The sequence below is a fragment of the Peromyscus leucopus genome, chromosome 23 (genome assembly GCF_004664715.2).
Source record: "Peromyscus leucopus breed LL Stock chromosome 23, UCI_PerLeu_2.1, whole genome shotgun sequence".
Classification (NCBI taxonomy): Eukaryota; Metazoa; Chordata; class Mammalia; order Rodentia; family Cricetidae; genus Peromyscus; species Peromyscus leucopus.
Window position 1 is genome coordinate 42491038 of NC_051082.1, and position 12301 is coordinate 42503338.

Consider the following 12301-nt stretch of genomic DNA (forward strand, 5'->3'; position numbering starts at 1 on the left):
TAATGGCCTATCCTTGTAGCAGCTAGGAAGACATTTCAGAGAGTCATGTGGAGGTTTGTGGCTGAAACAATGATACTGCTCTACCATTATGACACAAGCTCTCTGAAATCGTAATTCCAATTAAATACATCTTTTATAAATTGTCTTAAGCATCATATCTTGTGACAGCAGTAGAAAAGTAACTGATACACTTGGGCTGGGTGCAATATTCTTGTACTACCATCAAAACAAAGTATTTCTACAAAAGTAGGTAGATGGAAATTTATGGCTTTGAAAATTATACCACTTAAATCTCATTTTTATTTTTTTTTTGTTTTATGTTGCTAATAGTGTATCTGATGCAGTATTGCGCCTAAAAACCTAAAAACTCCTATTATTTGTTTTTTCCTTCCTTCCTTCCTCTATGCCCTTTTTCTTCCATTTTCCTTTCTTTCCTTCTTCTTCTCTTCTTCTTTTCTTTCTTTCTTTACCTTCTCTTCCTTCTTTGCCAGGGAGCTGCCACAGTCAAATGTAAACAAGGCATATTATGAGCACCTACTAGGTGATGCATCAGCTGCTGTCCCCATCCTATATAGTTCCCCTCACTCTCTGAAATAAAATTTAATTGTCTCAATGCAGGTGACTCTCAGAGGTACTTCCCATTTTACTCTAGCTATACAAATCCTGCTCACTGCTTCTGCTCTATTTGTCCCCATAGGCTGGTGGCCAATTTGCTATGAGAAAAAGGAAGACCCCAGACCTGGCAAACACTGAACAGGGAATTCTTGAATGCATAGAGTTTGTGAGTACACTCTTCTCACCACAAGCAGAGGGTAGCAGTTTCTTGCTTGACTATCCTGGTTCAAGGATCAGTCATCTTTTTCCTGTCTTTGCTTTATTATTGGTTTGTACCTTTGCAAGGCACTGGATACAGTTTGTAGGCAATTGAAGCAAATCCAGACGGAAAGCTATATTTTGATAATCTTTACATGTATGTAAGATAACAAGGCCTATAAAAAGAATTGTATTCCTTTCAGAGGCCAAAGGTGTCTAAAAATATAGCCCATTACCAGATGTAGGATAGCTACATCAGAGTTGTCCTAAAAACACCTAAAAATACAGGAGACTGCCATTGCTCTTGGTTACTAAGCAGAATATGAGGGTAAGATCCTATTGCAGAAGAGAGTAAACACATTTGTTATAGGCCATGTCAACATTGTACTGACCAGGAAACTTTCTCCTTGATGGCAATCTTTTGTAGTACTGGAAGGTATTTGGTAGGATTCTTTGGGGGAAAAGAAATCAACAGTCTTTTTTACCCAGCAGTGAATCTCATGAATTCCCTTAATGACCATCATGGCAAGATAGAAATATACATATGGAATAGTTGGATGAATATTATAGGTTAGACAATTTAACTCCATTCCAATTGAGGAAACACATGCTTAGTACTGTATCTCTGGCCAAGAACCCATGGCTGTGTAGTTCACAGGCACAAGAAGGAACATATTATTCTGATAAATGGTCTTAATATTCAACTGTCTTCTAAATTTGCATTATTTACCAATATATTAATGTAGCCCTCTGATCTAATCAATGAAATTTCTTTGTGAAGTGGGTAGTGGTTAACACAGAACCTTACAACTCATCAAAGTGCAAAGAATAATTGTCACTGGAATGCCTACCCACAAATAGAAAAGTAAAGATTCTATGTTGGAAACAATATTGTCAAAATTAATAAGAAATATTTTATCAGTATTGAAAGGAAACATATTGTCCTATCTTTGAGAAAATGGGCAAATTTTGTTATGAGAAAATATCAAAATTCTTAAATAATAATTTTCTTTCCATCCACAACATCCATAATAATTGAGACCCTATGAAGACAATGAAAAATAATTGATGACTCTGTCATGAAATATGGTAGATTAAATACATATTAATGTAAATTTTCTTCAGGAGTAAATTAAAATCCATGTACTTAGAATGCACACTTTGAAGAACATAACAGAACTTGAGATAAATCAACCTTCATTTATGGCTCCATTTCTTGATATGATATAAGCTTCAGGACAATAGGCTTTTCTGGAGTGTGAGTCATTTTCTTACCTAATTTCAAGGGAACCTGGAATAGTTGAATAAAGAGATTGGTAAGTTAAATGAATCATCAAATTCACAGAAGGCTGGTAGATCCAATATATTAAGAACAATAGTAGCTTCTTCATGTGTTTGCACATGGCTGTGACCCTAGCATTCAGAAGGTAGAGGGAGGAGGAATACATGATTATAGCTTGCTTAGCTACATAGCATGCTCTGTGCCATCTTGAACAATATGAACTGCCTTCTAGAAATAAATTTATCTGTATTTACAAGTGAATAAATGACTTTTAACACTATGGTATCTTGAAAGAAAGTGGTCCCCCAAAATGGTGGAACTGTTAGGAGATGTGGTCTTTGGAGTAGGTGTGGTCTTAGAGGAAGTATGTCACTATGGAGTTAGACCTTGTTTTCTCATATGCTCAACATATACCCAGTGTCTCAGGCCACTTCCTGTTGCCTTTGAATCAAGATAAAAAATTCCCCAGCACCATGTCTGCCTGCAGGCCACTGTGGTCCCTGTCATTAAAATAATGGACTAAACCTCAGAAACTGTAAGTAGTCATCTAAATAAAAATATATTCCTTGATTGTGGTTGCCATGGTCATGGTGCTTCTTCATAACAAAGAAACTCCAACTAAGACAAATACCAAATGTCTTGAATTACTTCTATGGAATATGAAAACATAGAATGTTCAGTCTATTCATGTGTCAACAGACATATTGAGCACTGAACCTGTAAAAGGTCTGAGACAAAATTGTGATGGTTGTCTTCTTTATTGTTCTAAAGTTTAACTGGAAATTGGAAGTTTGAACTTCATAAAGCACATTTGTAGACACATAGCAAGCACATTTTAAAAGGTTATATTAAGTTAATTTTCATTTAGTAAAACTGGAAAGAAATCCACATGTAAATTCAGTACATTATAAATACTATTGTCATACATTGACTTTGGAACAATACATTTACTTTCCAATCTGATGCATGTTGGTTCATGATATATGGTAGACTTTGGGTACTACTATGGCATTAATAATATGTATCTCTACTGACATTCCAAGATGGTGCAAAAAGGGGATTTATACTCATTTTGACTAATATTTTAAATGATATTCTTGTTAGTTTATTGAAGAGAGTGCCCTTCAACAGAGTAATAATCCTGTATCAGCAAAAGAATGAGCCAACAGGTATTCTTATAGTTTGAGGAAGGCCATTTGTAGGTAAGTAGAGTGTGTCAAAGCTTGCCAGATGCCTGAAGGTTGCCTATCATCAAAACAAATCACTGAACAGTATTCATGTATAGAGTAGGAAGACAGTTGATCTAAAGTCATCAAATGGAAAATGACCATATAATATTCTTCTCTCTTGAGGAAAACATACTCATATTTGAGTAATATTTAGTACAAAAGTCATGAAGTTAAGCTTGTTGGGCACTGTATCATTTAAGTTAATGACAACATATTCTTAAGTTCTTCAGATGAGATCTTTCTAACATGTTTCTAAAAGTAACACCTTATGTTAAAAGGACACAGAGAAGGAGGCTGAGGATTAGTAAGACTACACATGGTCATTGACTTCAAGGAAACAGTATTTTCCAGAAAGAATAGGGAATATATATATATATATATATATATATATATATATATATATATATTTACAAAGATGTGAAAGTATGCACAATACATATGACATGTGCAAATGCAAGCTAAATGGTATGTGTGTGGGGGGTGTATGTGGATAGAATCATAGTCCCACCCATGGCTGAGAAGCTTTGATGTTTGACAGTTGCTGTGAAAGGTAATCTGATTTCTTTATTAAGGCTGTTACATCTATTAAATCAACCAGATTCCAGGCCAGGTCACACACATAAGAGCAGTCATCTAACAGAAACTGGACTTGTTTGACTTAAAAATTTGAGAGAAAAATGGAGAGAGATCACATTGAGTGTGAGGTGAGGTGGGGATGGATCTGGGATAAATTGTGGTGATAGAGTGAATATGATAAGAATATATGGTATGAATTCACCAAGAAGTAATAACAATGTATAAAAGTATACATAAAGAAATGCATCTATTAAATTTTTTTTCTGTTTTTAATATTTAGAATAGTTTAGAATATTTAAAGTATTTACTGAAGGATTTAATGTACAAAGGTCCTCCAAGGAACCATTTTAATTTTTATAAAGAATAAAATTGGGTGATTTAGAAAGTAGGGGATGTTTTAATGAATAAAGAGAAAATAAGAGCAGGAAGTACATGTGGGTTGTTCATGGGTTTGAAGATTGTGGGTCAGTGACAGCCTGAAGATACCATATCTAGAAAATAGGAATAAAGTGCACTGAGAAAAACTAGTGAAGGTTCTTGGCTTAGAGGGGACTTGATTGATATGAATTTGTAGGATAAAATATAATGATAAATAAAGAAGGGAAGAGACTCATTGATTTATAAAAATATAAATGGAGGCCTGCTAGTCTAGAACTGAGTTCCTAAAATGTGAGGACACATATGAAAAATGACCAAACAAAGGAGCCCTTCATATTCATCAATAATGATTTAGTACAGCAATTTTTTTCTATGACTATAAATGGAAACCACTGTGGAATGTTTAAACACCCTCTGGTGGGTGAAGGATTTTTGACATTGTGAGATAACACAGGGATCCTAAGATGACTGTTACACCTCTTAGAGATAAATCTTGTGCATATATATAGTTAAACTGAAACACACTTTAAAAATCTGTTCTATGATTTTAGGAGCCAGAGGGGTTGAAGCTACCAACAAGTTCCACAGAATCAACTACACAGAGCACATAGGGGCTCTGAGACTGAAGCAGCAGTCATGGAGTCTGTATGGGTCTGTGCAGGGCCTATTACATATATGCTGTGGTTGTTTAGCTTGGAGTTTGTGTAGGGCTCCTAATAGTGGTAGTAGGAGTGTCTCTGACTCTTTGTTTGCTCATAGGACCGCTTTCCCCCTACTACCCAGCCTAGATAAGAGCTTTTATGCATAGTTTCATTTTATCTTGTTATGCCATGTTTGGTTGATATTCCTGGGAGGCCTGCTCTTTTCTGCTGGGAAATGGAAGAGCAGTGTATATGGGAGGGATGGGAAGTGAAAATGGGGCACTGGGAGGATGGGAGGAAGAAGAGATGAGGCTATGTTAGGAATGTATTTTATGAGAGAAGAGCAAATAAAAAGCATATAATATTTTCCATATATGTTATATACAAGTATGAAAATGCTTTTAAAAGACTGTTATTTTAAAAATACATATATTTTTGAACAAGAAAGATACTCAAATTCAATGATATTATACAAATCATAAAATAACATCTTCATTGACTCTACATGATCTTAACATTTACACTTAGACACTGGCTAACTGTTCCAGAATTCAAGGACCCTAGGGCTCAAGCATGGCTTTATATAGATCTTTTGACAGAGGAAACATTAATTAAAATCAATCAATATATTCCATATATATATTAAATATATGTGATATATATATATATATATATATATATATCCACAAGTTTATGAAAATGCCTATGCATAAAAAAACAAAAACATGTCAAAAAGCATATGTTCTGCCTCACCTCTGTTTCTTCACAGGGACTCAGGGAAAAGTTCTGCAGGATTTTGACAATTGCAAGCTTCATGTTAATGAGAGCAAACCTCATGCCAATGCAGTTTCTAGGACCATATCCAAAAGGCAGGTATGTATAAGGATTGATTCTCTCTTTATTCTCCTTGCTGAACCTTGAGTCACAATTGAACAAGAACATAAATAATGAAACATGAAGTGCACAAGAGCTACATGTTTACAGTTTTCACATACAGCCCTCAGTCAGAATCATACAGGGAACTTCCGTGTGTGAACTATTGCAATCAGGGTGAGTAAATCCATTATGAGATTTGGAAGTGAAAGTTCTTTCTACAACTTTACATTAAAGGTACTCCTGAGGTTATAATGATGATGTGTGGCTAATGCTTATTCAAATCAAAGGCGTCTTTAAAGTTTAAAATATTAAGAATGTGTTGTGTTCCCAGTGTGTGAACATCACAAAGTAAAAGTGAAGGACAAGGAAGAAATTGCCCTGACACTTGAGTTAATGTATTGGCTCATTGGGGAAGGAGGAGTTGTATGCTACAAATGAAATGTTTCTCTTCCATTCTCTCGTCAGCATCCTCTTGTTTCTTCCTGTCCTTTTTTTATTCTAATCATCCTAATATATTACAGATTCTTCCTGTTCTTCCTCTCCAGCCTCCCATTTCCCTCATTAAGCACTTTTCATAAAAACTTTGACTGTCTCTCCCTCCTCCAAGAGTTATCATCTGAAGTGGTTTGCAAGGACACATGCTGCTTCTCTACTCTGTTATCACTGAGTTTTGTCTCCATCCCCTCCATTAGGGGAAAAACTACTAAAATTACAGACCCAAGTCCAATTAAAATTTTATTTCTCAAATAATTATTTAAATAAAAATGCTGATTCTGGAAATGTTATAGAAGACAATTACTCATCTATTCTCTGTGAGGTATTTAGTATTAGGGGAGATTAAGAAATAATTTTAAGCTATTTTATAGAACCACATTGGAGTGCAGTATGAATTGTGCATGCGTGCAAGCTGAACTTGATAGAATACCACTAAAGAAGATTTTACACACACACACACACACACACACACACACACACACACACACACGAGAAATATTAGCATTCTTCTGTAAATATCTTATGTACTGCATTTGATTATAACCTCAGCATTTTTAACTTTTGCATCCCTCCTCCCTGGTCTAGTTATTGATTCTATATTATCTGATGGAAAGCTGGAGCAATAATAGAAATGCATAATAAATAATGCGCCCATTTTTGGTAACTAAGCTAAAGAAGGTGGAATTGGTGGCTATGTAGAGGGACATAGAATTCACCAAACTAGAAAGCAGGAGTTAGGTGACTCCCTTCTTCTCCTCTAATAAGCACTATACATAGACCATCTGCCAATGCCAGGGCTAAGAATACAAGGTCTTAGGCATCAAGAACTTCATAAAAGAAACTATTTGTCTAAATTCTTGGCATCCTGACTCAACTGCATCTATAATAAAAAATCATTTTTGCATGAGTAGCATGACATGGATTGGACAGGTTATGTATAGGAATATATATGTATATCACACAGGTGTATGTGAGTACCTAAATAACACCTAAATAACAATTGGTGCAAAAAAAGGCCATGCATTTGAAGAAGTATGGGGAGGGATCTATAGGATAATTTGGAGGGAAGAAAGTGAATGAATAAATGTTATTCCAAATAATAATCTTGAAACTTAAAAAAATAAGATAAAATATGATTCTGTATTTTTATTAGAGTGGCAAAGATGGCAACTTAGTAATTATTTCCATTGTGCATACAATTTCTACAGTCTGCTTATTACTTTCCACTCACAGAATATCCTGATTCAGATTCAAGAAGGATGAAAATATCAACTTTCTGACCAGTAGATGACTTGACTTTGGAGGAGTCACCCACTGGATGAGTGTGAGGGAGTTTCCTTCACAAAACAGACAGAAACAAGACTAACAGGACTTATATTAGCATCCATCCTCAGTGATGCAGCTTAAATCATCTAAGAGAAGGCTTTCTGCACCTTCTACCTGCAACAGTGACTAATAAAATGGGTTCCTATATTTGGGAAATGATGCCTATACTTGAGGATGTGTCCAGAGATTTCTTGTGACAATATGGACAGCATCAAAGAATTATAAACTTAAAAATTAAGTAAGATAAATGATTTCACAATCATGGTAACTGTACTTGCTCACTTTGACACCCACGTCACACACACACACACACACACACACACACACACATGCACACGCAATCACATAAACCTGTGTCATAAAATACCATTTATAAGTTACAGAAAGTAATCAGCAATTATAAAAACAGGAGAAAACTGATGTCTTTTACTAATTTCTTAATCCCTACACACAACTCAAAATATGTCCCATGATGTCGTAATATTAATAGATTTTTTTATTAAGGATTTGTGATAGTTTGAGTGAAAATGCCCCCACAGGCTCATAAGGACTAACACTATTGGCATGTCTGGCCTTTTATGGTAATTGGTCACTGGTGGTGGGCTTTGAGGTCTCAGGGTCTCAAGCTGAGCCTATTGTCTCAATCTTATCTCCCTGCTGCCTGCTGATCTGTATGTAGAACTCTCAACTACTTCTCCAGCCACATGTCAGTCTGCATGCTGCCCTGCTTACCTCCATGATGATAATGGACTAAACCTCTAAGCTGTAAGCCAGCCCCAAATAAACGTTTTCCTTTATAAGAGTTGCCGTGGTGAAAGTATTTCTTCACAACATTAAAAACCCTGACTAAGACAGGTCTAAGACTCTAAAACAAAATTACTAAATATAGAACTGTCATTTTTTGTCAATTAAAATGTCTGTAGTTTTTACAATAATTATCAAATTGTACTACATATATTCTAAAATCAAATATACATGCACTAATATAAATTCATATTTATGCGATTACTGTAATAGACATCTTAACATAAATAAAGAAGTCTGTTTCTGTATATGTTCCCTTCTCAGTGTCCTTGTACCTTTCAGGATGGAACTTCTCAGGATCTGGCCAGTATTTTGGATCTCGGTGAAGAACAAAGATAGGTATGACCACCTGTGTCCCTTTGGGAATGAACACACCATTGATTTCAGCATCTTTCTTACTGAGCCTGTTAATCCTGGTAGCAACTGGATGTAATCTCATAGTTTCATTCACCACCATGTCCAGGTATTCCATCTCTACCAGGGCTTCATAAGTGGCAGGAGCCTGGGAAGATTAAAAAAAGACTTCACTGGTTTGAGATTTGAAACTTGCTTTCAGGTCAATCTATACAGTACTATTAGGCTTTTAGAAACTCCATATTCAACCCAGATTAATGATTGGATTTACCATTGATAAGTCCTATTCACCAGAGTCATGTGTGTTGACATACTAAAGGTCTACTAAAATGCATGGTGAAGTGAATATGGAAGAACATTCACATAAGCTTACACTTAGGTCCCAAATCTTCAGTTTTCCTTTGTACTGTTTTCCTTTTCAGGAATAATAAATGGCATATTATGTCAATCTCATTCAACACACATCAGCTGTTGAGGTTGTCAAAACTTAATATAGGGAGGCCACAGTCCAGAACGAAAAAATATAATGTGGGGAACATTAAATTCCTTCTTAAAATTCCATATCAATCCTTTCAGAGGACAACTCACAGTTTTAAATCCTGTAACTAAATTTAATAATACTATAGATATTCAATTTGAAGATCAATGTCCTATTCAACAGGAATAGTATATGAAATTATAGTGACTAACTTCAGTAGGATCTTTTCCCTTTGAAACTCATTATGGTAAAATAGCCTAAAACTTGAGACTAATTGAGCTAACAATTTGTATTCTAGTGAAAGGTCCATTCAGCTCCGTGCTCAGTTTCTAAATCTTTTCCTTGTTACTTCATATGTTATTCTTATAAATCTTTAACTTTCAGCATCCCACATGCTAGAGTCACTTGGGAAAGAGGTCTAAATTGAAAGAATAGGGATTGCTAGATTAGATTGCTTTGTGAATTTATCTAGGAGAGTTGTTATCCTGACTATTACTTGATATAGTAGATTCCAGCAATTTGCAGGTGCTACTGTTTCTTGACTGGATAACCTTGAGCTGCATGAGAACATATAGATAATAAAAGGTCAGTGAGGGGCCAGAGAGAAGCAAGCATCCTCCATAGCCCCTACTGTGCTTCTTTGACTCTAAGTACCTTGGCCAGAAGAAGTGCTAAGTAGAGTGACAGGCAGTCCTGCCTACAAGTTCCTGTCTTGAGTTCCTGCATTGACTGTCCTCTGTGATAGTCTGTTATATGAAAATGTAAGCTGAAGTAAATGCTTTCTTCCATGTAGTTGTTTTGGATCATGACATTTGTCACAGTGACAGAATAAAATATGAAGAGGGGGTGAGTATGAGGTCTGAAGATGCTTTGTATGTACCTCATTGAAAACCCAGCCAGTCCCAGATTTCTGGTACCTCACATCGCATTGCATCCAGGTTTGGGGATACATAAAAAGATAGCATCTATTATGTGTTGCTATCACATTGTGTGACATTACAGCTAGCATAATGTACTTGTGAACAGTTTAGGTTGGAAGTTGCCATGATGTGCTTTGTTTGAGTCTCATTATGTGATTTGAGAGAGGAATAACAAAAAGGATAACTGAATCAGCCTGCCTAGCAGAGATATGCAAGGCCCCATTGATAACAGTCATGCCAAAGTGTTTTCAGTAATAATACAGCTGTCAGGTACATTGTTTAAGTTACAGGGGGATGCCTCAGTGGTTAAGAGCACTTTTTGCTCTTGTAAAGGACCCAGGGTCAGTACCCAGTATCCACACCGTGAGCACATTTCCTGGTAATCTAAATTTAGAGAATATGAGATCCTCTTCTGGCTTCCTCATGTTTCAGATATACATGCAGGCAAAACACACATTTAAGTTTAAAGAAGACATTTGACTGACACTTGCTTATCCTTAAAAATCTAAACAGATTTTATGCATGTTTATGGACTGTGTTATTGTAGCTAGAGATAGTGTTTATTGCAGGGTGAGTACAGAATTATTGAGATTAGTTTTTTTCTACACATAATTTTTCCTTTGTCTTAGATTTTCAGTAACTATTGTTCAAAAAATTAATTCTTACTGTATTTACTATAATTCAAAAATCAAGTGTGGAAATATTGTTTCTTTTGAGGTTTGATTTTTTACTGTGACTCCCAGCACCATCCACTCACCTTATTGGGCAGGACTGTATCAATCTCATGCTGCAGTTTCTTGTGAACATTGGGGTGAGTTGCCAGTAAATATGTAATAAAGGAAAGAGTAGTGTTTGTTGTCTCATAGCCAGCTGACATAAACGTGATTGATTGGGCCATGATCTCCAGATCAGAAAGAGCTAAGATGAAATTAGACATTTTATGTCAATGATCAAAGATGGTGCCTACACAGAGCCTTCACCTTCTTTATTCTACCATCTTTAGTGCAGGAGAATACACTGCACTTCATGTACAATGGTGTGCTGCAGCAGATAAGTAAGGGTAATGGTGGCATAATACGTGTGGGAGTAACCAACCAATAACTGATTTGACCTAGGATCTACTCTATGAAAAGCAACCAAGACTTGGTGCTGCTTAGATGATCTAGAAACTGAGACTAGATATCTAAGGGGCCAAGGGCAAAACCAAATAATACTGGTATAAAAAAAAAGAAATGTAGAGATCAAATGACTCTTCTGCTATACGTGTAGAGAAGTGCTTTGCCCAGCCATGCACAGAGCAGCTTTCTCCTGCAGCATAAGGGAACAGAAGTTCAGAACCACAGCCAGATTTTAGTCAAAGAGTGAGAGCCTTTGAAACATTCAATCCTAAATGGGTTGTCTCTACCAAATCCCTCTCCTCAGAGGCCAGGAAATCCCACAGAAGAGTTGTCAAGATGAGTGTAATAGCCTGTGGATCTGAGAATACCCACAATACCAAGAATACAGGGCCCACCAAATCAACAAGATGAAATATCATATGAACTCACAGAGACTGGGGAAGCATGCATAAGGCCTGCACAGGTCTCCAGCAGGTCCTCTGTGTAAATATTATGGCTTCCGGTTCACTGTATTTATGAGATCTCTGAGTGTGCAAATAAGTGGAGTCTCTGATTCTTGTATCATCCCTTAGACTTTTATTCTTCTGTTAATTTGTCTTCCCTAATTTTGATACATTAGTTTTCTTATATATTAATGCATTTTATTTTATTCATTAAAAATGACTGAATAAATAAAAACCTGTCTGCTGGTAAGAAAGGTTAACAACTGAACTGTCCTGTATGTGTTGGGAGAAGGAGCTTCAGTTTTTTTTTTTTTTTCAAGTGGTGTGGCACAGGGAATATCAACCACTCAAGGACAGGTCTCATGTTCAGAACTAGTTGCCTATCATATTAGTGAACTCCAAAGTTTGTGTGTGTGTGTGTGTGTGTGTGTGTGTGTGTGTGTGTGTGTGTGTGTGTGTGTGTGTGTGTGTGTACTTTTATTGAGTTTCAGGTTGGTGTTTGTTTTTGGTATTGTTTTATTTTGTTTCCTTGGATTTGGATAATTTTTCCTTTTGTATTAGGATTTTT

The 12301-nt window shown here is 36.0% G+C and overlaps 1 protein-coding gene across 2 annotated transcripts in view; it reads right to left on the minus strand.

Annotated features, from left to right (window-relative positions):
* Window positions 1-2003: 2003 nt before the first annotated feature.
* Window positions 2004-12301, minus strand: part of LOC114687326 (cytochrome P450 3A6-like) — a 64256-nt gene continuing 53958 nt past the window's right edge. For both annotated transcript variants that reach the window (XM_037198466.1, XM_028861994.2), the window contains exons 10-13: window positions 10930-11090; window positions 8696-8922; window positions 5673-5835; window positions 2004-2104 (exon numbers count right to left, since the gene is read on the minus strand). In XM_037198466.1, the coding sequence (XP_037054361.1) occupies window positions 2015-2104; window positions 5673-5835; window positions 8696-8922; window positions 10930-11090 (641 nt within the window). In that variant the 3' untranslated portion in view covers window positions 2004-2014. The remainder of the gene's footprint in view (window positions 2105-5672; window positions 5836-8695; window positions 8923-10929; window positions 11091-12301) is intronic.